The 26,399-nt window shown below is 38.8% G+C and overlaps 1 protein-coding gene across 1 annotated transcript in view; it reads right to left on the bottom strand.

Annotated features, from left to right (window-relative positions):
* LOC143715031 (transmembrane protein 47-like) overlaps positions 1–14,125 on the bottom strand; it is a 33,590-nt gene extending 19,465 nt beyond the window's left edge. The window contains exons 1-2 of the mRNA XM_077206619.1: positions 13,740–14,125; positions 1,514–1,654 (exon numbers count right to left, since the gene is read on the bottom strand). Coding sequence (XP_077062734.1) covers positions 1,514–1,654; positions 13,740–13,935 — 337 coding nt within the window. The 5' untranslated portion in view covers positions 13,936–14,125. The remainder of the gene's footprint in view (positions 1–1,513; positions 1,655–13,739) is intronic.
* Positions 14,126–26,399: the final 12,274 nt, after the last annotated feature.

Genomic DNA, 26,399 nt, shown 5'->3' with positions numbered 1-26,399 from the left:
TACAGGTTATACTTTTACTACGCATGCGCAAGGATTCTCTCCCTCTCTGCCAGTCGCGTGCTACACGGTTTGAAGCACAGTATGTGCGCGCTCTTGCTCGCGCGCTCTAGATTCCGGGAGATTTGAACTAATTTGCGGGCATCAGTGAGCCGCTATCAATATGCGGTAGACTTCTTGGAGACTTGGGATGCCTGATATTTACACAACGTACACATACACTGCATATCAAATCTACTGCCTTTTCAAACAGTAACGTATTTTCCCCTGTCGCAAACCTCAACTATGTGCATGCGTCAGTGGAACCAGACGATAGGCTTAAATGTTTCCCGGCTTGACTGTTAAAAGCAGATGATTGGCTTTCCAGCGGGAGGGGCGGGACATGTGCATACAACCGCCATCTTTGGCATTAGGGGTTTTCCCTAAATAGTTGTATTGAGGATTGAGTAAGTGGCATGTCTCTATATAAACTGTCTCTGAATATGGTTAGAAAAAAAAGAATTCAATATCTGGAGAGCAAATATTGGCCTTAATGGTCTTTCATGTATGTGATAAATCACAGAAAATAAATATGTAAAGCTAAACAAATCACTGCTGTCAGGCAGAATATCTTGTTTGTCCAAAACCACAATTTTTCAGGAAATTCAGGACTTTTTTTATTTATAATTAAACACTACGGTTTAAAAGTTGATATTGTGGGTTTATATATGGTCAGACACCTGCATGTGTCATTATATTATTAACATTAAACCAAAATCCAGCTCAAATGGAGTTAATAGGTTTCTGAGCAGCGAAAGTCGAACATATGCGTTTAGACGAAAAGGGAGACCAATAGTAATGCTTTATGAAGGAAAAAAATTTAAATCTGGAGATACAAGGTTTCCATCCAACATTGATTTACTATAAAACTAATAAAATTAATGATTATGCATCACACTTGTGCACACTTGTGTTTTTACCTTTAACATTTTCTTCTTACATTTTTTTTGAATAATTCAGAATTTAAATACATATAAGTGTATAATTAAAAAAGTTAATTTCTGAGGGAAAATAAGTAGGTCAAATATAGGTATATATAAACTATACATGTTTCTGTTATTTGGTACTGTGACTTTCGACTTGACTTGCTTGGTTTGAGCCACTGACTTGATATGCTTAATGTGTGTGCACTGTGAATTTAGACTTGACTCGAGACTTGATGGCAGGGACTTGAGACTTACATGTGTGAACTGCTCTCACCTCTGGTGTGTGGGCAAGAGAGAGACAATCAAGCTGAGGAAATTTCTGACTAAAGCTATCTAAAATTCTCAGGTGTGACCATCAGGACCCAATGGCATTTACACTATAAATGTTTTGTGTTCTGCTTGTGCTTAGCACTATCCACTTGCTCATTGGATGTTATGCCAGGTGTCAACGTGGGATTAGAGGTTGAGAATCACATTCCCAGAGTTCTCCTGCTAAAGGCTTGTGACCAAAGTCATTGTTTTCCAGCAAGATGTTAATGTGGGTGTCTTACCTGCTGAGAAGAGGAACACTGCAACCATACGATAGTGCCTTCTGTGTGTGCCTTTACACAAAGAGATCAGTGCGATAAGAAATGCCACTAATGTCACAGATGCCCCAGCTAACAACAATATCAGCGTCGCTATTTGCCAGTCTGAAAGAGAGGGACACAGAATAGCATTGGTTAAGAAACATAAAAATGCATTTGGACTTCAAATGGAGAAATGCAACAAAACAAAAAAAGACGAGCATATATGGACGAGTCTTGCATGCACTCGTCCATATAATGGCAATGACCTGCAATAAATTCCAAGTGTTTTGAGGGCAAACCTGAAATTTAATTTAGTATTAAGCACATTTTTCTTAATTTTGATTTCTCAAAATAGTGCGCTCATCACCTTTTCCTGAATCGATGGCCTACTGTTGCTCTTACGCACTCTTTAATGAACATCATAAATGCATAAAGAAGGTCGCTGTTCACTGTCATTATGGACGAACGTGAGCATATTCACACAGAGTGCAAATTTTCAAAGCAAAAATCCATTAGATGGAAACAAAGGACTCTTCTGGATTGATTGTGAACATTTGCTTGGTGATTACCCACTGAAACATATTATATGTGAAAGACTGAAGAATGATTTACCTTTGTTCAGATTTGATGTGAATAGTTTTAAGGTGAAAATGTGTCGGTCGTTTGCAACACTTTGTCTTGGAGTGAATGAGCATAGCACTAAGCAGAGTCAAACAATCTAAACATCTCTAACCCCACAGAGGCCATTAAGCAAACAGATGGGAGGAAACAACATTATATTTACACTTGCTTCTATCTGCCAAATGGCAAAGTTCCATCCTTCCCCCCTAAACACTCATTTAACACCCATGTGAACGAAGAGGCACTGAAAATGTTCTTCACCTTTGTAGGTGTAGAACAAGCATTTGGACTACAAACAATTAAATATGTTGACATTGCTGGACAAAGGCAATTTCACATTTAGGCAGCTTTTTCACTAAAGCCTACAGATCCCATTCAAAGTGAGAGTTCAATTGATTGTACTGTAAAACCACGATAAATGCAACAAATATTGTTACATTTTGCCATAGTACCAAAAATGCATTTTGGCTGGATTAATGGGGGCATGCCCCAGGGCCAATGACTGCCAGGGGCCTGGAGAAGTGACCCCTGTAGTGACCGGACAGCCAAAGAAAAAGTACTGCGAAAGTAAAACTGATAACGATAGACAAACGGTGCATTGAATGTGTGCCAGTAACTGCACTGACAAAATTATAAATGTTATTTGTCCAAGGCACTTCCTCGGCACGAATGTGGCTTCTGAACGCATTTTGGTAGTGATGCAATTAGAATCATTTTTGTAATTGTGACCATATTTGTTATATGTGCAAATGTATGTATTGTTTGGATATTTTTTCACATTTAAGGCACTGCAGACCTACATAGATTTTAATTAACCACTTAATTTACATTTGCAAAATAAAGTTGAAATAATTTTAAATTGTGAAACACTGAAGTTCTTATTCACGTTTTGAGATTACAATCATAAGGTATAATATCTCTTTTGCTTTCTTTTTTACTCACAAAATCCATGTATGGGGCAATAAGAGGAGGGTTGGTGCCTTGGAACCTCAGTCATAAGGCTATAATCTATCCATGACAGTCTCATGAGTTCGCTAGTGCAATGGAATTAGAACAGAATGCAGAGGTCACGTTGTTAACATGCCTTTAAAACTCAAATGCCAAAGATGTCTGCATATACACTAGCAAGAAAGCAATTCAAATGCATTGCAGAGTGCAGACAGAATGTAAGAATAAGAGTGCTGTAGATTAGTGATATGGAAATACATTTTACATTTTTTTTACATTTACATTTATCTGACGCTTTTATCCAAAGCGACTTACAATTGCTGTACATGTCAGAGGTCGCACGCCTCTGGAGCAACTAGGGGTTAAGTTTCTTGCTCAGGGACACATTGGTGTCTCACAGTGGATTCGAACCCAGGTCTCTCACACCAAAGCATGTGTCTTATCCATTGTGCCATCACCACCCACAATAAAAAATAAGAAAGATATAGAATAAAATATAAGATATAAAATAAGAATAAGAAATAAAACAATATGCTGAATTCTAAAGTCACTCTTTGCAATGTCTACTTAAAGCTTTGGTCAGTCATAATCAATTCTAAAAATTACCAACGCATTTCGGCTTGAGGGCCTTCTTCAGGGTATACAACAGACACAATGCATGAACATTTTAAGAAAACATCTCCATACTGAGTTACTTATACAAAGAAAGTTAACAACGGCTGACAAGCTCCACTCAAGATGTCACACTAATTAGTTAAAAGGTTAATGATCAAGATGAAACAATCATCCAATCAAAAAACATAGTCCCTTTTTGCACTTATATTGTCTGCTTCCACGCAGATGTGAATTGGTAAAGTAGCTTCAGATCCTACCTCACTTGGTCTGTCATAATCTCAAAATATAAATATGTGTAATTAAATTAGATTAATATGAGCAATTGGTATTAGTACTTATTAAACGGGCAATTCTTTGCTGGAAAAATGGTATTTCAATAAAACTTAGCTGCATTTGCGATATAAAGGCTTTTTTTTAAAATCGTTACAATTTGACTAGAGGAAACAGAGAAAAGGATGTGTTGTCTTTCCTTTGGCTATATAGGTAGGAAAACTTCAACACCTATAATGCACTGGGTATGTTGCAGTACAAGGCCAATCTCAGTCTGCTCCTATTGGATAAGCTTCACCAGAGTCATTTTCAGTCCGTGGAATGATTTGCCTCTGCATGTCAGATTAGCACCCAGCCTTCACATTTTTAAATCACGACTTAAAACTCACTTTTATTCATTGGCCTTTAAACCTGCTTGAGAGTTGTATTCTGCATTCTTTTATTTTCTAGTCCATTCTTTATAATCTGTCCGAAATCATGTCAATGTCCAGCACTTTGGTCAACCTGCTTTGTTTTAAACGTGCTTTCCAAATAAAGTTGGAGTGGATTGGATATACCTTGAAGAAGTAGGAAATACTTCTTATCAAACTTTTAGTCAAAATGGTGTTTTCTAGTGAAGGATCCACCGCGCTGTAGGCAGTGGCTAATGGCAGCAAAGTATAGGAAACATGAAGAGATGCAACGGAAAACCTGAAAAATCTTTGTGTTTCTAGTTTCCATTATAAAATAGATAATTGTTTTTTCATGAAATCCCTAAAAGCAGTCGCGTTTTGCATCATCCGGTGGATTTTTGAAGACAAATAAACTGGATTTTCGCGGTCCAGGTAACAAAGAAAAAAAGTAAACTATTTTACTTTAGATATACTACTGTACTGACATTGTAACGAGCGGGTTGAAATGAAGATTATTTTTTTTATTTTTTTTTACTGAACAGACAGCACAAACCAATACATGCAACAGACTGCTTTCTGCTGTTAGGCATATATTGTTTTTAGTGTGCTGGACATTTACTGTAAGAATGCTGGATTTCTGATTTGGCATTATACACTGGTAAAACGTTTTATCACACTAGGCATAAAGCTTATGCCACCGTTCGCTCTCACACACATTATATTCAATAGTTTTTTTCATAATTCCTCTGAAGTCTAATCCCACTTCTCTTGCCCCAAATAAGACAAGAAAGGCACTCAGAGTAAATTAGCACTCAATTTGATCCTTTTACAATAATCTCCCAGCGGTTCAAGGATTGTGTGTCTCACTCACACACAAACACATGCACCTACACTTTACCTCAAACACACACACTCTCTGATACCTCTAAGCACTTTATTCATTTGGGTCCACCTGGGAGTTGTTTTTTAAATGAGTTGTGCCAAAAAAGAGCAGTGAGCTCAATATAACCCGTAACACAAGCACCATCAGTCACAACAGCCAATCATCAGCATGTGTGTGTGAGACAGAAAAGACACAAGGGTTTTCCCAGGGTATCTATGTCATTGATTACGCATTGAGCCCTGTTCTCTAAAAACACCATGTAAAGTGGAAAAGAACAAGAGTGAAAGCAAGTTAAAAGAGTTTTGAAATGCCTTCTACATGAGCTCCACCCAGCTCTTCTTACTGCCTATGTGGATGTGGAACAGATCAACCTTACAACAAAACTTTACTTTGGTCTTTATATTAGATCTTTATATAAAGTAGTTTATCATTTATATTCAGTAAATACTGAAGAATCAGCTGTCTGGCTTTGGAGTCTCTTCATTTAATTGAGATGAGTGTGAGTTTGATGCAGAATATTGAGCAGTTTAGTAACAATAAATTAAGGAAATAGTCCCACCAAAAACTTATTTACACACCACCATATGATTCCAAACCATACTTTTTTGTGGAATATGAAAACAGATATTTTGAAGAACGTTCATGCTGCACTTTACTACAAAACAAATTCAGATATTTTAGGCATTATGTAATCATGTTTGTTTTAATGACTTTGTGTTTTTGATACCGATCTATTACTTCATACCTGGTCATCTGTTTCATGGAAGAGAGAAAGTCTTATGGAACTGAAGTTGACAAAGGCAAGTAAATGATGACAAAGAATGGGGTGTAACTATTACTATAAAACCTTACTATGTAGTTAGAAATTTTTAGAAAGTGGACTATCAATTATATCTGTTAAGGACTGATATACCAACTGTCTGATTTGGAATATCATAATTTGATTATTATCAGACTGTGTTAGTTTGTAACAGTTCCCAGAACACAGATTAAGTTCAGTCCACAGAGTCCAGAACTAAACCGCACTGTGACTAAATCTAATCCTGTTCGTAAAGACTCAGAGCAAGTTGTACCCCAATAAAATCCTCAAGACTGTTAGAATATAATGCAGGATTGCCATTTTCACTTACCCCTGCATGAGCTCATATTCATTTAGTAAAATCACACACTTCAGAATTAAATCACATACAGAGGGATCCAAGATCTGACACTAAAAATCTGGGATTTAAAAATAAAACTTAAGTAAATAAATTAATTTAAACAAATTGTTAAATAAAGAAAAGGTATTACATAAAGTAACAGGATTCTGCAGTACTTTCGTCACTCATCAGATGCAAGCAAATGTGTGACTGAACATGTGAACCTCTTTCTACAAAAGATCAGATTTCCTTGCTTCATTGACACACAAGGACCCTGTTTACACCTGCTATTAACGTATCGTATGAAGCGGTCAAGGGGAGTCAGGTTTACACCTGGTCATTACATCATGTGCCTTCCTGTGACCACTTGGGATCAGATTTAGAGGGGAGTGTCTCTTATTTCATTCACCTTGATTTCGTACCCTTTCCTACACATTAAATGTCAGTGTGCAAATCTTGATAATTATTTTTCGAAAACAATGTATATTTTTTAAATTACAAAAAAGTATTTTTAAGAAATGCAAATGCATGTCTAGTTCTGTAGGCTACACAATCATGGGGAAGACTGCTGACTTGACAGCTGTCCAAAAGATGACCACTGACATCTTGCACAAGGAGGGCAAGACACAAAAGGTCATTGCTAAAGAGGCTGGCTGTTCACAGAGCTATGTGTCCAAGCACATTAATAGAGAGGTGCAGAGCCGGTCCGAGCCTTTTGGGGGCCCTAAGCAGTATTTGATTTGGGGGCCCCCTCCCACTACACGAAATCACCTGTGCTTGACGATTATTGACACAAATGTCACGCAATAATGATACATTATAAATGAATACAGTGAGGTTATGTATTTATACAAAATAAATACTTAATAAAAAATAGATGCCTACTTAAATAAAAAAGTTTTAACTTTTACTTTACTCTTTTACTAACTCTTTGAAACTTCTTAAAACAAACCGTCTCAAAACATGTAAAATAAATTATTTGCTAAAATATTGACAAAACTGAGAAATCAGAAACATAATAAGAGCAAGGGTTCAACAATGACAATTATTGTTGAAAACTGTAAAAATATTATTATTTCTCAACTGTCTCAATACAGTTTAACTGTCCTCAAAATCTTTTTTATTATTATTATTGTAACAGACTTTGTTGGATTGTACATGACAGAATCCAACAAAGTCTGTTACTATAATACCGGTAATGATGTACTGGCGCTCGTTGTATGCGTGTATGCAATCTATTTTTCCCCTCGGGGCTTGCCGTAGATAGGAATGGGTAGTGCGCACTTGGTACCGGAGTGCCGCGGGTTTTTGGAGTTGATCTGATGTGTGGTATAATAAAGTGGAGAAGAGTTCAAACTGCTATGTTTATTATATATTCAAACTGCTACCCTTACACCTAGAAGGTTAAGTTCCCCTGCGGCTATTTTCTCCAACTTAAACCGATACCGTGACTATACGCAGTTGCGCACGAATTGTCTATGCACTCGCGAGGTGTCTAGATTATGCGCATGACTTAAATGCTGGCAGACACAGCAGCAGTTGTTGGCAGGTATATTTATCATGAAATCAGAATTTTCTTGTCTTGAATTATTAATTCATTCATTCATACTCATTCATTCATTTATGTCACTTGTTTAAGTCATCTGAAATTTTTTTTTAAACTCGATTGGGGGGCCCCCTGGCCCTGGAGAGGTGAAGGGAAGGAGAGAGAAAAAAGTGGTAGAAAAAAGTGTACAAGCAATAGGGATAACCGCACCCTGGTGAGGATTGTGAAACAAAACCCATTCAAAAATGTGGTGGAGATTCACAAAGAGTGGACTGCAGCTGGAGTCAGTGCTTCAAGAACCACCACGCACAGACGTATTCAAGAGATGGGTTTCAGCTGTCGCATTCCTTGTGTCAAGCCACTCTTGAACATGACACAGCGTCAGAAGCGTCTCGCCTGGGCTAAAGACAAAAAGCACTGGACTGCTGCTGAGTGGTCCAAAGTTATGTTCTCTGATGAAAGTAAATGTTGTATTTCCTTTGGAAATCACAGTCCCAGAGTCTGGAGGAAGAGACGAGAGGCACAGAATCCACGTTGCTTGAAGTCCAGTGTAAAGTTTTCACAGTCAGTGATGGTTTGGGGTGCCATGTCATCTGCTGGTGTTGGTCCACTGTGTTTTCTGAGGTCCAAGGTCAACGCAGCCGTCTACCAGGAAGTTTTAGAGCACTTCATGCTTCCTGCTGCTGACCAACTTTATGGAGATGCAGATTTCATTTTCCAACAGGACTTGGCACCTGCGCACAGTGCCAAAGCTACCAGTACCTGGTTTAAGGACCAAGGTATCCCTGTTCTTAATTGGCCAGCAAACTCGCCTGACCTTAAACCTATAGAAAATCTATGGGGTATTGCGAAGAGGAAGATGCGATGCGCCAGACCCAACAATGCAGAAGAGCTGAAGGCCACTAGAGCAACCTGGGCTCTCATAACACCTGAGCAGTGCCACAGACTGATCGACTCCATGCCACGCCGCATTGCTGCAGTAATTCAGGCAAAAGGAGCCGCAACTAAGTATTGAGTGCTGTACATGCTCATACTTTCAGTTGGCCAACATTTCTAAAAATCTTTTTTTTGTATTGATCTTAAAGGGATAGTTCACCCAAAAATGAAAATTATGTCAGTATTTACTCACCCTCATGTTGTTCCAACCCCGTAAGACCTTCGTTCATCTTCGGAACACGAATTAAAATATTTTTGATGAAATCTGAGAGCTGGATCACTCCTCCATACTAGTCCATAGGCTTCTTGAGGGATTGAAATTGCCGGCCTCGAAAACTTATTAAAGACATCGTTAAAATAGTCCAAGTGACTACAGTGGCTCAATATTAAGTTTATCAAATGACGAGAACACTTTTTGTGCGCAAAAAAACAACAAAAATAACGACTTAATTCAACTATTCATTTCCTTCTCTCTGGGCCTCGAGTCAGGTTACTAGTTTAGCAGCGTACGCTTCTGTTGTTGTACGTCAGACGCATCACACACATGACCAGCGTCGGCCAATAGTGAGCCTACGTGTGACGTAGCTCTACGCAATTACACTAGTTTAACTGACTAGAGGCCAACAGAGAAGGAAATGAATAGTTGAAATAAAGTCATTATTTATGTTTGTTTTTGCGCACAAAATGTATTCTTGTCGCTTGATAAACTTAAGATTAAGCCAATGTAGTCACTTGGACTATTTTAACGATGTCTTTAATAACTTTGAGGCCGTCAAGTTTCAATCCCTCAAGAAGCCTATGGACTAGTATGGAGGAGTGATCCAGCTCTCAGATTTCATCAAATATATCTTAATTCTTAAAGGGTTGGAACAACATGAGGGTGAGTAAATACTGACAGAATTTTCATTTTTGGCTGAACTATCCCTTTGAGTAATATTCTAATTTTCTGAGATACTGAATTTGGGATTTTCATTAGTTGTCAGTTTTAATCATCACAATTAAATGAAATAACCATTTGAAATATATCAGTGTGTGTGTAATGAATGAATATAATATCCAAGTTTCACTTTTTGAATGGAATTACTGAAATAAATCAACTTTTTGATGATATTCTAATTATATGACCAGCACCTGTACAGGATCTAGGTTTTTGAGAAGCCGATAGGCCAGTTGCAATTATTGTCTGATCACTGTAATTTGATTTAAATATAGGAAATATAGCATATAGGAAATTTAAAAAACTAGTTTCACAGCAAAGTTATTTTACGTTCTTCGTTTAGGGGTAAAAAGAAGTTTGAAAAACCTTTGCAGCGATATAATGCACTGGCACGCTTTCTGAGAAGTGTCTTTCCATGTGGACGTTTCAGCTCCGTGTACACAAAGACCGCGCCAGTACCGAACTGAGTTTTCTTTTGTGTCTTATCGCTTGGATACTGTTACTCTAGCCAAAGGATACCAGGAAAAGTAGTGGATGCTGCGTTATTTAATGTAAAATGTTAAAAATGAAAACAAAAATGTTTTATTAAATCGTTAAGAACAATCATTTATATTAGAACTAATCGTCAGCACAAAATTCATGATCATGAGGCACTAAGTATGTCATATTACAAACAAAACTTGCTTTGTCATAAAAAGGTCAAATTATCGGATTATTTGAGATTTAGTCATCTTGACACGCAGTAGTAAGGTCCTCTCCAGGGGTCCTCTCAATTATATAATTTCCTGTTTTATGTTTTTTTTTATGCATGTTTGTTTGTATCACATGATTTTGTTTGTATGACATGACTGATTTAGCATACAAACGTTGTGCTTGGTTATCGTCTGAGTTATAGCAATTCCGATTTTAGATTCCAAACCCTAGTTGGTGGACAGTTTTTCAAAAATTAATAAGCAGAGAAACAGTTAAAATATTTTTTATGAGGATTATGCTAAACTTTTCAAGTTTTCATAAAAAAAAATATTATATTCTGACAGTCAAGTCATTAAAACATGCTTATCATAAAAGAGATTTAAGTCATTGTCTACAATTGAGAGAAGCATTTGTAGTGGTCTCAGGCTTTTGGAGCACACTGCCCATCTGTTCTATTTCAATTCAAGTTTTTTTCCAGAGCATTCTATTTCGTGAATGTGCCAATGGGTTTGAGTGGTAGGGGTCACCACACTAATTTAAAAGAGAACATCAACTGACCTACATGAATGAATCACGGAGACAAAGTAAGAAACAGGTGTGTATCCTCAAATTAGGCACATTCAGTTAATCAATAGCCACATAAGCTATTTAGTCATTGCATTGTTCAAGCGAATTGGCACTGACTTAGTTTGGCTCTATTCTGGTGTGTGATGGTTACATTTTACAATCCAACAATTTCTGATGAATTAAAATCTAGTCTGCATTAATTTTATTGCACCTTCAAATATAAAGTTTCACTCACAAATACTAAAATGGGTTGCAAACGGGTTTGAAGTTAAAGACAATCCCTACAAAAGCATCAACTATGTGTGTGTGTCTTTCTCGCAAGAAATCCTCTTATCTCTGTCCCACAAAGCATGCAACAACCCCTTCCAGTCTAAGTAGAAGAGTGTATCCTCAGGCTTCCCCTTAGGACAGATCTGTACAGAGAGATAGGCTAATGATAAAAGATGACGAAGACAGAGAGAAATACGGACTATACATCAATATAGCTATAATCCCACAGAAAGCATCTCTAGGGTTCTCTTCCACACTCCATTCCCTGTGAGGAGCCTGCTGTAGGCTCATTGTCATCAGAAACTGCCCTGGGATTCTACAGAGATTGCCATCTTTCTCAGCAGTGTATGCCAGAAGGACAACAAGAGAGCCAGACAGAGAGAACACAAGAGAGGGAATGCACCAAAGAACTGTTTCAAGACATGCCAGGGACCAAACAGCAGCACAGCGGCACAGAAAACAAGAAGAAACCTTGTGTCTTAAAGTTTCTGTCTTTTTCTATATGGCTTGCAAATGTATTCTCAACACTGATGTGGTCTGGAATGGAATTCAATTTAAGATCTGGTTCACTGCAAATTGTCACTTGATGTGACGTGAGTAGGTCTGAAATAAGAAAATTCTGTCATTTACACATCCTGATGTCATTCCAAACCTGTATGACTTTGTTCTTCAATGAGCAGTTAAAAATTCTGAAGACTGGGCAATGTCATTGCAATTACAGTGAATGGGGAACATTAAAACTTTAAATTAAGGATACAGCAGCAGTACCATAAAAGTATAAAAGTGGTCTATGACTCATGCATTATATTCCTGCAAAGTTTCCTAAAGACATTCAATAGTTTTGTGTGGGGAACAGACTAAAATTTGCATTATTATCCAACTGATTATATCCCCTTCCAGTGAGCCACTATCAAGTCGAGGAACTGCATCCAGATTAATCTTATTTCTGAATTAATTATACAGACTGGGTTTATGAACTGGACAAAATGATACAATGGAATGAACTCAAAAGAACACTTCCTTCACGAATCATGCACTAATTTTCCTCATTAACTTGCTAAGGAGAATGTAAATGTCTTCAGCAAATAATGGCCTGGTCTTCAAAAGACTTAAAATATATCACAGAAGTCAAAATAAACACTTTTGTGGTGTTCTTGTATTCCATTCATTGTAAATACATGGAAAAGAGATAGGCGTACCAGCAGTCTTCAAAATGTATTCAACATTCCAATCAACCAATCAGATTTGAGGGACAAATTTAAGTCAAGTTAAGGCTTATAACCAGGGCTAGGTGCTTCATTCATCTATCATTTCCCTCTGATTTTAGGGATAATGGGTTAGGGATATGGTTAGGACTAAAGTTTCAGACAGGAATGTTGTTCCAGGACCAACAAAATATGTTGATACAGGAACATGTCTTGGAAAAATCACGGTGACCAAAAGGGTAGCCTAATAGTTTTTTGAAACCACATTAGGGGGAATGATCAGAAAATGTCATTCCTTTTTTATACTTCAACGGACTAGCCTAATGCATTATTGAACGCTAGCACATCATGCTGTATTTGGTTTACAAAAAACGTCCCCCCAAAAAGCATGAAAACAAAGACATTCCTGCCAGCTAGACAACAATGGTGAGGATCACGCCCACCCCATCGCAAAGCCCACGAGAGTCGACGCGAAACCTCCCAGATGGTGAATAATTGCTCATCAACATGAAGATAAACTCGTGAGACAGAATGGTGTAAAGGGATGCCCGAACATCTGTCTTTTCCAGATTATTGTTGAACTCGGTTAGAGTAGATTTTGGGCTCAAGAGAATAAAAAAGCAAATGAGCCTACACGCTAGGTGTTTAAAATAGAAAAACTGAGTCGACTAACAATGACCCATTGTTTGATCAAGTCAGCTGTGACGTGCAGCACCGTAAATTCCGCACATTTCTCATATCAAATTGCGACTGTGTTGTTATTTTCAAGTGAAAAGGCGGATCACCGCATATGGGCTTGTTTTGGACACATTAGGAGACTTTGGACACTGATGTTTTCTCAGCTTCGGGTTTTTCCGCTAATTTTAACCATCTAGGCTACTCTATGTGGTTAACTGTTCACGTGCAGACAAAGCAAATCGTGGCTATAAAATGCGATGTGTGACGTGAATTGCCGATAATGCAACAATCAATAAATAATTGTTACATTCGAAGTTTGTTTATTTATTTATTTTGTTGTTTGTTTGTCAATGGACTCTTCCCTAGGCGTAAAATTGTTGTTTACAGCTTGAACACATCAACAGCAATCGTGTAGCTTACCATAATAATAAAGGGGCTATACACAATTCTTATATTTATTTATAACAGCATGCATTTCTGTCCTTGAAAACACTGTAAGAGCACTGACCAGACTTGAGGGTGGAGATGCAGGTCCAGTCGGTGTCGATCTCCCTGCATGACTCCCATAGCGACAGCGCGTATCCATCCGCCGTCACCCACGCGGGGCTCAGCAGCGCGACAATGTCCAGGCAAAGTGCGAGAAACACGCAGAGAAGAGCGATGAGTTTGAACGGCCGGAACACGTATACATCATTCACGGACATTTTCTCATAGCAGACTGTAGCGGGTCTCGCTCACTCGCGTCGGGATATGGAGGAGTACCGAGAGGCAGCAGCGGTGAAGCGCTCGTAGCGGCGGTGAAAGTTTGTCGGTCTGTAAAGAGTTGAGCTGTGCGTGCCGATGACACTTTCCCGAGCACTCGAAACGCTCTGCGCACACAGAGCAACGCGCCACCCAACGACCAATCGAGAAAAACACCTAACATACTGGGGAGTTTGAACTGAAGTCAAGTGAATCGTTTATATTGATAAATATCCATTTGTGCTATGTATAATGCAAGCAATCTTCAAACATTATAGTTTTTGTCATGCAGCGTCATATTGGAGACCAGGGCTAGATGGGGCAAAGGCCTGGCTAAGTCTCTTTAGCCTAACTAAGTCCAAATACACAAAAGTTTGTTTCCCCACCCAATTAGAATCAAGTACCGGAATTATAATTTACTTTTTTTCTTCTTTTTTTTGAGTACAAGTGAACACAATAAATAGGGTAACATTGGGGAAAGATGCCCCCTTAAGAACAATGTGCATTTACTTTTAAATTGTAACACTAGATAGAAGTTTAGCATGTGCATAAATTGAAGCATTGAAACATTATAAATTGAAACATTTGCTACAACTGTACAAATGTAAATAATTGTACTGATGACAGACAAAGCAAAATCCTAGTAAAAGAGATTCATCTGAAAGGTAAAATTATTCTATCACTTATACATAGGCATATGGATATTTACATATTTAATCCCATATAATTGGAGATATGTCATAATAGCAACACTAATGCAAATTAAATGATTTCACTCAACTAATCTATACGTTTTAATGAAAACAAAGATGTCTGAAATGTACATTTAAATCATGGAACTACTGAATAATAACCCCACAATAATTATTACATTTAAAAAGTAATAACACTAGTAACAACATGCCACTCAGGGCCTTCTGTGCCAATTCTGGTCAGTGGGTGAAATAAGGTGAAAGGTGAAAGTGACAGTGACGGCCAAGTATGGTAACCCATACTTGGAATTTGACCTCTGCATTTAACCCATCCAAGTAAGTGCACACACATTAGGAGCAGAGTAGTGAGTAGTGAACACACACACTGCAAACGTGGATACACACAGCGATTGGGGGTTAGGAGCCTTGCTCATGGACACCTCAGTCATATTCCTGCCGGTACTGGAATCGAACCAGTAACCTTTGGGTCACCAGTCCAACTCTGTTACCATTAGGCCATGACTAATATATATATAGTATACGTATTAAAATTTGCTAAATTAAAAGTAACATATCCATGCATCAAAAGTGCTGAGATGAGATATTGTCATCTATGGTCAGGAGTAACAATTCTCATCCTGACTTACCCTATGAAAATGTTTTGAAGCAATATTTTATGCAATTTCTGGTAGGTTTTTAATTAGTCAAACACTGCTTTTAACTTGAACTTGAAGTGGGACCGTGATTTTAGGAAATTTAGTATATTTAACAGTATCTTTTGTAACTGTCTATTTGATATTTTTTTTGTAACTGTCTATTTGATCATTTAAACCCCACAATAAAATCGTATGATTACATAGCCTTACTTGTTTAAGATGAGCTTCTTTTTTTTCAAATACAGTACATGTTAATGATTGACCTCATCCACTGATGTTGTCAGACAAATAAAACGTCTACTAACATTTAAAGGACAATTGATCAAACAACTTTTTCTGTCGCAGTTTACCTGATGTCCCTCTTTTGCTGAACTTTTTCTCAAGACATTTTTTTCTTTAATCTCAAGACAAAAGTTTTATGTCGACTGTTTTGTGTAGACAACCTTGTGTTTTTATTATTTTGACTTTTATGTTGCATTTGTCACAGTCTTCGTCTGCACCTCTGTCTTTGTCTGCACTACACTTCCCAGAATCCCTCTTGTTTTCACACCTGCACTCACTCCCTCATTTACCCACCTGTTCATCGTCATCATCGTCCGTTTCACCTGTGCTCACCTTGTTATTGTTGTGTCTGTATTTAGTTTCCTTCTGCTCTTTTAGTTTTTTTTTACACTGGGCTCGTTTGCTGCGGTCCGAGCCCGGGCGTGATTGTTCCCGGCGCCTCCCGCAACGTTCGTCTGGTTTCACACTCAACTTGATTCTATCGAACTCTGGTGCGTTTAAGTGCATCTTACGTCATTGCAAACGTGCACGGCGCATTATAGAAAACACAACGCGGGTCAATATATTGTGTTTATTATTAATTTGGTGCTATTATTCATAGCTGAGTAAACAACGCAGGTTAACTGTGTGTGTGTTTCGCATAAGCTGTCTTTCCGCTGCTTGCAAATGGACTCTTTTGAGGAGACCGTGGATTTCCATTAATTTGTTGCCCTGATTGCACGCACTGTGCGCAAATACACTGCAGACTCACTCTTGATCGTATCCAAGGTAAATCTCCATCCCTTACGTGTGTTTTATTTAAAGGTGCAGTGTGTGACTTTTAGTGACATCTAGCGGTTCGGTTGCGAGTTTACACTAAGGGCTCAGCCCACCGCTCACCCCTCCCTTTCGAAGAAGCTATGGTGGCTAAAACAGGACAAACATCGTCGTCTGAGACAGCAGAGAATAGCCAGAGTAAACCAAGTTTCTGTATCGCAGTCCATTATAAACCACATCATGGATAAAGTTTACAAAGCCATAGTCAGGTGAGGATCAAGGGTCTTAATACGTAATATAATAATAGTAATTAGTTGATTGTCTCACGAACGTAACCAAGATCGACGGGTTGGTGATTCCTGTAACTGTTTTACGGTCAATGACAAGAGTACTAATCAGCTGTCTCACGAACGTAACCAGCACATTTATCCCCACATAGCAAAGCCATAACACAGCGAGGGAGAAGAATTAAGTTAAATGAAACAATCTAACTACATATTTTACACCACTGACAAGGGAAAAGTCACTACTCACGGTGTTTATGGCTAGCTTCTAGCTTTCTGCTGCTTCTCTTTCAAGGTAGTGACGAAACGCGCTCTGTAACGATGTTTGTTCGCTGTCGGCTACGGTAGAAACATGACGTCACAATATGTCGACCTTCATAGAAGGGGATTCCCGCGCCTATGTAGATATAAATGCCTCATTCTAAGGTAATAAAAACATTATGGTTTCTTAAGTAAGTTCTTTATACACCACTGAACACATAGTTATGGATGTCATATTACATTTCTGTTAATAGATACTCAAAATTTTTACACATTGCACCTTTAACTAAATACATCATAATCGGCTAAAACGCATGCACAGGATACTTTACTTCCTGAACAAGTGCGCAAACGAGTCCGTGTTGTTTTCACATTCACGCGAATCGCAGCACTGTTCGGGAGCAACCGAACTCTGACCACCTCCAGGTAGTCTCGGGTTCGGTACCCCAGTGCGCACCCGGGTCCCATGACCGCGTTCACATTAGCGATTTTTCATGCTACCCGTGCCCCGTTCCGAACTAAACTGCCAGTGTGAAAGCCCCCTTAGTCCTTGTCTCATTTATGTTGCGTCGTGTGTGTACCCTCTGCCCGTTTGCCTGTCTGTACCTGTTTTGTGATATTTTGAATCAGTAAAAGTTTACATTGGAACTTTGGACTCCTACTTGTTCTTCAGCCCGCCCCACACCCGTGACAGATTTCTGCCCGGTTTTGTTTCCTGTGTAGTCCCTTTCTTCTTGTTTAGTTCCCTGACTGTTTCCAGGTGTGTCTTGTTAGTCTATTACCAAAGCCGTCTAATGAAAGCGTACCGAATTTTGGTTGTAGTTCCACCAGAGTTCCACTGGGTGGCGATCGTCCGAGTGCAAAATGAATGGGAGTCTATGGGGCTAGACGGCTAAATTTGTCTCTTTCACCCGATTGCAGTTGAGAAATCTCAGATTTGAATGTAGATTTGGAAGTTCAACATGGGTTATAGGTCCAAAGTTGAATGAACAAGTACTTATGTCATTTCGATTTCTTACAGGTTGAGTTGTGATTGCCCATAACACGCTAGCATTCTGCTAATGGACTTTGATTGGTCAGTGAAGGACTGATTACGTCCAGAGATACCGCTTGATGGCATTGTGGCATCCGAAGTATTTTCGGCATGGTCTTTTAAAACAACAAAACAAAAACTCTTCTAGCACGTGTATTTACCTGTGTCAGCGGTGTTGTCGATGCTTCGAGAGAAAAGAAAGTGCAGATCGCGAATGCACCTGGTGCCTCATGTAGGCTACAAAGACTTGCGTTGTATTCATACTAAAACATTGCGTACGGACAAAGCTGTAAATGTGCGTACGCACAAAAAAAAAACAGATGTATGAATCTCTGCGTACGAAGGATCCCACGCATATTCTCTTTGCACATCCCAATTAACGTAAAAATCAGCGCACATGCACGAGCACAACGCCCCACCCAGTCTCCTCCCTTAATTAAATACATTTAAATATGGTTATGAGTCCACTTTGGCAAAAGAAAGGAGTAAGAAAATGGCTAAAGCAAGCGGCAAGGGACGAAACTTTACAGAAAGTGAATCGGAGGTGCTACTATTGGAGGTAGAAACGAGCAAAAAAAAATATTTGGAACTTTGTCCTCCGGAATTAATAACAAAAGGAAAAAATATGAGTCGGAGAGTTTGGCTGATGCCGTCAATGCGGTGGTATCTGAAAGTCGCACTGTAAATTACCTTAAAAAGAAATGGTCTGATATAAAGCTGGATATTAAATGGAACTGCTGCGCACTGACAGAGTGTGGGCAGAACAGGCAGTGGTAAAGGGGTCGATGAACGTACACCCTTTGAGCAGAGAGTTGCCTCAATTATGGGTGACACTTTACTCTCTGGAGTAGTAAAGTTCTGCTGCTGTGTGAGACTCGGATTTACTACAGGACTGCCACGAAGGTAACCAATATTATCTGCACATTTATTGAATGGAAATGTTTCCGATTCACATATGCAAATTCTTCTTCAGATGGCGCCTTTATAGCAATGTGTGTGCAGTCGATCGCTTTACATTAGGAAAACCGGCTATCGCTGCAATTGCGTTTTAATGTTTGGCTGGTCAACTGCATCATATGGGAACTTTATATACCTGGTAGACATGCGGATGATCCCGACCCATACCGCTGGCATTGCGCGGCTCAAAGACGTCTGGCTTATTCCTGAGCGGTCTGTCAGTTCCCTTTGGAAAGAAGCAGTTGCCAGGAAACCAAGTGTTGTCAGCACCTGCAAGGGAACGGGTATTGCGTGGCTCCTCGCTCTCTCTCTCTCTTTAGATTCGGACCCAACTCCGCACAGAGCTCCAAGAGGATAGCCCTTGGAAATCTGAAACGGCTGATAAGCCAGTAATCATCCTGGGCCAGAAAATCATTGTGGTCCCTAAAAACTCATTCTCTTCGGATTCTGCCATTAGCAATGTCCTCTAATAAGGCCAAAGCAGCCATTGCCATAGACTAAGGGTTGTATCAATTTGCATATGCTTTTGTATGTTCTTACTTAATTGCATAATTGATAGAATATTCCCATAAGGCTCGTGTGACAATATATGTAAATTATTTTATAAATTGCAAATTAATAGCAATGCTTCCCACAGTTGGTAGTGCGATAGACTTGTAGAACAATTCGCTGTGTAATGTTTGCAACTTAACTTCATTGCCTGTAAGAGTCGCCTACGGACAAAAACTATGAGAAATGAACTTACGCCAGACATGAAATTGGCGTGGAGGAACGCACATTCTCACGTTAATTTCACTGTTAGTACATCCGACCGTGAGCGTGAAAGCTGGCGTAAGCAAAGTTTTTGTTCGTACGCAAGATTGATACATGAGGCCCCAAGTGACTGAAGAATTGCCGTAAAGCAGTTCTCTGGTCGTACGATGTGTATGACGTCATTGCCATTTTAAAAGACTTTTTAAAGCAAATAAGTGACGACTTAAAAATCTAACACCCAGTAATCTGTAATTTCTTTGCATCTCCTTTCGAAAACAACATTGAAATTACTAGACAAAAAATTATATCCTGAGAAAAGTGGATTTTTAAGGGTATAGCTCCATATACCTCCATTCATTCTACACTCGTCCTGTGAGCGCCCTCATATGGAGCCAGAGTGGAACTGCAACCAGTTCAGAACCCGGAAGTTTACTGCCAGTGAAACTTCTACCCATATTAGACATTCTCTGCTATTACACTGTGTGTATCTAACCCCAGTGTTTCATTGTCAGGTCTTCATGTCTATGCATTGCTGATCTCAGTTCTGTGATTTCCTGATGTTTTCAGTTTAGATTATAGGCCTACCTTTATCTTTGTTAACTAATCGACCTGCTTTTGGATCTTGTTCTCCCTCGTTTCTGAGTTTGACCACGTTATATAAGTTTTATGTTATAATTTTATGTAATTCGTCATTTACCATTTCAGTTAGACAACAAGAGTTAGATATTTTTGTAAGTTTATAAATTGTTTTGTATTTTTTGGACAATTTGTATAATTTTGAAAGTATGCATGCAAATCTTCATTTTATGTAAATTGTTTTGGAATATTGCATTGTTTATCATACATTATTTGGTTGCATTTTTATTATTATTATTTTAATTAATGTGTCCATCAAAATCACTAGAGTTTTGTTTGAAATCACCCCAAACCCTCATTCACTATTCCCTACATTACTCCACTTGAAGGAGTGAATAAAAACTAGAGAGTGAATGTGGACACTGAGTGCGCAGGAAGGGATGCTGCTTTTGCATAGTTTGTGCTTGCTGTTTAACAATCATTTGAAACTTAGCACACGGGCAGCTCCAGTCGTAAATCAAAGATTTATCTTGAACTCTGTCATGGAAACTATCATGTATAAACCTTAATCAAACATTTTAATAATCATTAAAAAAAAAGGAATTTATTCCTGTATGATATTACGCTGTACTAGCAGAGACTTTGGAGACTGGACTAGGAAAATGGATGGACAACATCAGTTGTACACTCTTTATTGCGGTGCATTATGTGATTCAATGAGTGCACTCAGTAATGTAGACTATGGTTTAGGACAGGGCTGTACCCTCAAATAGTGCCCTATTCAAGGCTATAGGGGGTGATTTCGGACAGTCAGGTGTGTTCAACTTGACTCGCTGCTGCTCAGTCCAATCAGTGTTAGAGATTAGAGATTAGAGAGCAGAAGGCTCAAATTCATCACAATTTCAGTTTCACGCCGAATTTCAATAATTCCAAAAAAAAAAAAACCAGACTATAATTAAGATACTCATTATATAAGATGCCTTTTTGATAGATATGTCAAAAACATTACATGTACATATCAAATTAATGTCAACTAAAAAAAGACTTTCCATATCTAGTTGACACTGAAAAGCTATTCAACCTTGAATGCTGCTTGACAAAGCCTTCCCAGAAAGTACAAAAAAAGTTCAAAAAGCTTTGAGTGTGAAAGTTATACAAGCTGTACAGACACACAGTAGGTAGGGAGCAGTAAAGGCCATCCTTGATATTTAGAGTTTGAAATCACAGACATTCTGTCAATCAAAATCAAGCTTAGCTGTTCTGTTCTAAAATCACTGTAAACCACGGCTTCACTGGGCTTATTGCTTTTATAATGGTTACTACATAAATAAGCATACAGCAACATCATTTAGTGATAAATCTACCAAGCAATAATTCTACCACTCAACAATTCTTCAGCAATTTTTAGCAGAATGGTTGCCAAGCAACACATAACAGACCCAGAGGCGGAGTAATAAAGGAATAAACCCCTTAAAGCCGTGGTTTACAGTGAATTTAGAAGAGCAAAGGGGCATTTGTAGTCACAACGTGAAGGGGAGTGACTAAAACCTCCTTAGCTGTTATGAATTCACTGTAAACCGGCTTCAAGGGGTTTATTGATTTTATAAAACAGTTAGTCCATAAAAATATTTATTTTAATATTTATAACAGTTGTTGTTTGTAGAATAATTTACAACAACTTTGAACAAGGCTCAACCAATCAGAATCAATGAACGGAACAACCCGTTTTATAAAACATATGTGATGAGGTCATACAGTAGGTGTGTGTTTATAGAGTATATTACAACGGTTTAAAACGTGGCCAATCATAATTAATGACCGGAACTATTTGCTTTATAATTTGCCATGATAGATCTGTCAAATCAAAAAAAGACCAATAATTACCGCCTATAATTTGATCTAAAAACCTTTTGTGATTTTCATTGTTCATTTATAATGTTTAGCTATAGCTACTTTTCTTTCCGGGACTTTAAATGTTAGTTGTTTTTGCTTTACTAAATGATTAATTAAAGACATGTTTATATGTTCATACTAATGGGAATGTGTACGATGTTATGTACAGCACTTAACTGTATTTTTGTAGTTTGAATGTATTTTTCGATAGCATTAGCATTCGATATCTAGAGAAAGGGTCATATTTTACATGTAAACATGCCTTATGTTGTCTTTACCAGTATGTCCATAATTATATAAATAAAAATAAATAAAAAAAGAACCTTTGTCTTTGGATGGAGGGTAAACTGTAATGATGAACTGCGGCTTCTAGGTTTGGCCTCACAGTCAGTCTGAAGAAGACAGAAGTCATGCTTCAATCAACTGGTAATTACTGCAGGAGAGACAGTGCTGACGGCCGTTGACAAATTCTGCTACCTCGGTAGCATTCTTGCAGCTGATACGACAGTGGACTCCGACATCGGTGCCCGCATCGCAAAAGCTAGTTTTGCCTTCGGTCGACTGTCTAAGAGAATATGGGATGAGCATGGCATTCAGCTGGACACAAAACTTGCAGTATATAAGGCAGTCATCCTCATGTCTCCTATGGATCTGAGTCCTGGACCATTTATCGCCGGCAGATTACCAACTTGATCAGTTCCATATGTGCTGTCTCTGTCTTATTGCACATGTCAAATGGCAGGATAAAGCCCCAAACACTGAGGTACTTCAGACCTGTGGCTCTTGCTTCCTGCGCAGTTTCGCTGGTCTGGACATGTTGTACGCATGGCAGATTCACGCCAGCTGAAGCAGGTTTTTTATGGCCAGCTCCAGAGCAGCATGCGCTCTCAAGGTGGGCAACTTAAAACGCTACAAGGACGGCCTCAGAGCCAATTTGAAACTATGCAACATGGACCCAAATGACCTTGAACCAAAACGCCTGTGGCCGGCCATGTGCGTCAAGGATCGGCCTCTATTCACATCGTAGGACGCACCAACAACAACAACAACTGTGACGAGATCTGTCGTGTCGACAGCTCAGATCATTCATTCATTCATTGAAACTGTAATGATAAACAGCAAACATTCCTCTGACATTAAGCGTTTGGTTATTTTTTTCTTTGGGGACCAGTTTCTTCTGGAACTGTTCTACGAACATTGTAATTTTTCAGCAGGGTATTGTAACAGTGGTCTGTTGCGCCCACGGCGATAGAGATCAAAAACACAGTCTTTATTTAGAATAACAAACACTCAAGAGATATCGGACAGTAGGAGAAAATGCAAACCACATAAACTGAAACGAGAACTGATAAGGGTGAACATAACAGTGAACATAATGACTGACAGGTGATCATTATACGTAACCATAGAAACAAACGAGAATATAATCAGTGACCATAAAAAGAGCAGAGAAACTTGAACTAAATAAAACAGAAAATAAAATTCCATAACCGTGACAGGTATAAGCCACAGTAGGGTGAGTTTGAAGAGAAAGATAATCACACACCATAGGTAGAGATTAAATTGCTGGTGGCAGTTATTAGTGTATTATATAGTATTTATATGGTTAATAACGAGGGTTATGTCACAGAGTCAGCTACACCGTCAGAGCCCCGATCATCACCCAATCACCAGGACCCGCCCACTCGTTCACAATCACCAGATTACTGACTCGCTGCCCCTGCACTCCCTCATCAACACAGCCTATATATTCACAGTTCACCTAATTCAAGGTCAAACATTTTCTCATTCTTATAGAGCCTGTTTGATTTAGTTTAGCCCTAAATATTAATGCCTTTACTATCAAATGTGGTTTCAAAATGTCATGGTGTAGGCTAGGCGACGACCAACCGAGGTGCGGCCGGAGGGTCGAGGGAGTCTGGTGGAGCCGTAAGCCCAATGGTCCCAGGTGAAGCCAAGGGGGAGGGGCCAAGGGGGAGGGGTCTGAACGATGGGCTGAGGTGGAGTGACAAGATCAGGGGTTTGTTAGCAAGACAGGGGATGCATTCGTCCAGGAGAAGCTGGATGCAAGATGCCCAGAGGTGGATCCATGTCACAGAGAGGAGGTACAGGAGGAACCAAGGGGTCGACGGGAGACAAAGGCGACTGGGCAGAGGAACTAGCTGTAATTTGAAGAGGATGTAGGAGAGGGAGGCTGAGATAGATCAGTCAGTGCATAGTTATGTCATGCGTGGGTGTGGTAGAGAAATCGCACAATGAGGAATATCAAACTAAACAGTCTTTAATAATACACTTCAGAGGTAACATGAGAACACAGGAGATACAACCATGTAAATACTGACGACTACGGACAAATGAACTGAAAGGAACAGGGAGCATAAATACACAAGGAAACTTAATGATTAACAGCTGAACTTAATCTGTAACCAAAGAGACTAACAAGCAAGGTTACACAGGTGAGCAGACAGGTAAAACCCAAACTAATGACTAAACAGGACTAAACATAATTTATTTGTGACACGTGTTAGTTAAGGTTAGCCCTGGATTGCTTCATGATTAGTTTCCTGTCTTTTATGTTGAAGTAAGTATTAATTCAGGTAGTACATGATAATCATGACCTTAGCTGAATTATAAAGTGTTTATGTTTTGCAGAGGGACAAAAGTTTTCGAACAACATGAGGGGGAATAAATGATGACAGTATTTACATTTTTCTGTGTACTATCCTGTATGTGAGGAATGTGTCTCTATAAAAATGGACTTTCAAAAATAGCATTAGAAATATAAATCACAGTAGCACTTCAACAGCAAACTTTGTGCATGAAGGTTTGAAGTCAAAGATCACTGGGTCTTGCATGTCTCGTAATCATTAGTTAGGTGCCATATTTAAAAATGGGTAAAACACAATTTTGAGAGCTAGGAATTAACCTAACCCTTCTCCCAAGAAAGAGCATTTAATGTGTCTCTGGGTCTCCAAGTGACTCTTATGTAGGTGCTAAAAATACAACACTGCTGTCAGAATTGTAAGTGCACTGTGCGGAATTACACATACTGTAGATTCTCTTCTGACATTAAAGCGTGTTACAAACGTTCCTGCGGACCTGCATTTTTATAAGATTTAATAGGTTTGTAACATGAATATTTGGATTAAAACAAAGATTGATCATCCACATAAAATAGTGCATGTTAAGTAGGTCAGCGTCTTCAGCAATCTTCAGTCATGAATGATACAAAGCATGTGAACTTCATCCAGCCGTAATTAGCTCTGCCCTTTGCTGATACCATGGCATGTCAGAAAGAGATATGGGAGTGTCTGGAAAGAAGAAAAAAGAAAGAGATAGGAAAAGCATTTGGAGGAAATCATAGCATAGATGATTTGTAAAGAGAGACAGAATGAGCCTTTTTAAGATCCCATCCTGCACCTGAAGCTGAGCACCGGAACAGATCATCATAAGTGCACACACACACACACACACACAGAGAGAGAGAGAGAGAGAGAGAGAGAGAGAGAGAGAGAGAGAGAGAGAGAGAGAGAGAGAGAGAGAGAGAGAGAGAGAGAAAAAAAAATTTAAACAACACTTGTACATATATATATATATCAGCATGCATGCACACAAACACATATGCAAATAGATGCTGTATACATGTCTGAACTGGACATTCCTTGCTTGCCCTGCCATCTGCCTATCCGCATCCCTGCTACTCATCCTGTCTCCAGGTCTGACTTGTTAGCATAATTGCCATTCCACAGTCTTTCACAGTTCATCTATCTACACTCATACAAGTCTGTCACATATGTGTCTGTATATACTGTAATTAATGGTGCTTACTAAGGCAATGCATGTTATACTATGCACGTCAGGGTTGTAGCTATAGGTGTAAAAAGTTGAAATGATCCAAGAGGTGCATATTTACTGTATGTGCATGTTGGTTGGGGAATGGCTTTATTCCAGAGGTACTAAAGGGTCCAGAGCAAGTTGGCTAACCAGAGTTGAGTATGAATAAATGAATAAAAATTTCCATATACTGCCATATTGACCAGACCCATATCTAGGGTGTGGAAGCACACATCTATTAACCACCTAAAACACAGTAGTGACATTTCCACAGTTGATGGAAAATGATTGCAGTTGGAGGTATAGAGGTATTGTAAGAAGGTGTTTTTTTTTCTGGGGAGGCTAATAAGAAACCAGTCATTTTCTTAAAGAAATATTATCTTCTGCCTACACTCACCATGCTAGCCTACAGTGGATTTGATTAAATCCTCTTTATTATGAGTTTGAAAG

The sequence above is a fragment of the Siphateles boraxobius genome, unplaced genomic scaffold, assembly GCF_051911475.1.
Source record: "Siphateles boraxobius isolate OS27281-9 unplaced genomic scaffold, OSU_SipBor_1 56, whole genome shotgun sequence".
Classification (NCBI taxonomy): domain Eukaryota; kingdom Metazoa; phylum Chordata; class Actinopteri; order Cypriniformes; family Leuciscidae; genus Siphateles; species Siphateles boraxobius.
Note: the sequence above shows the minus strand (reverse complement) of the source record. Positions and strands in the feature narration are given on the sequence as shown.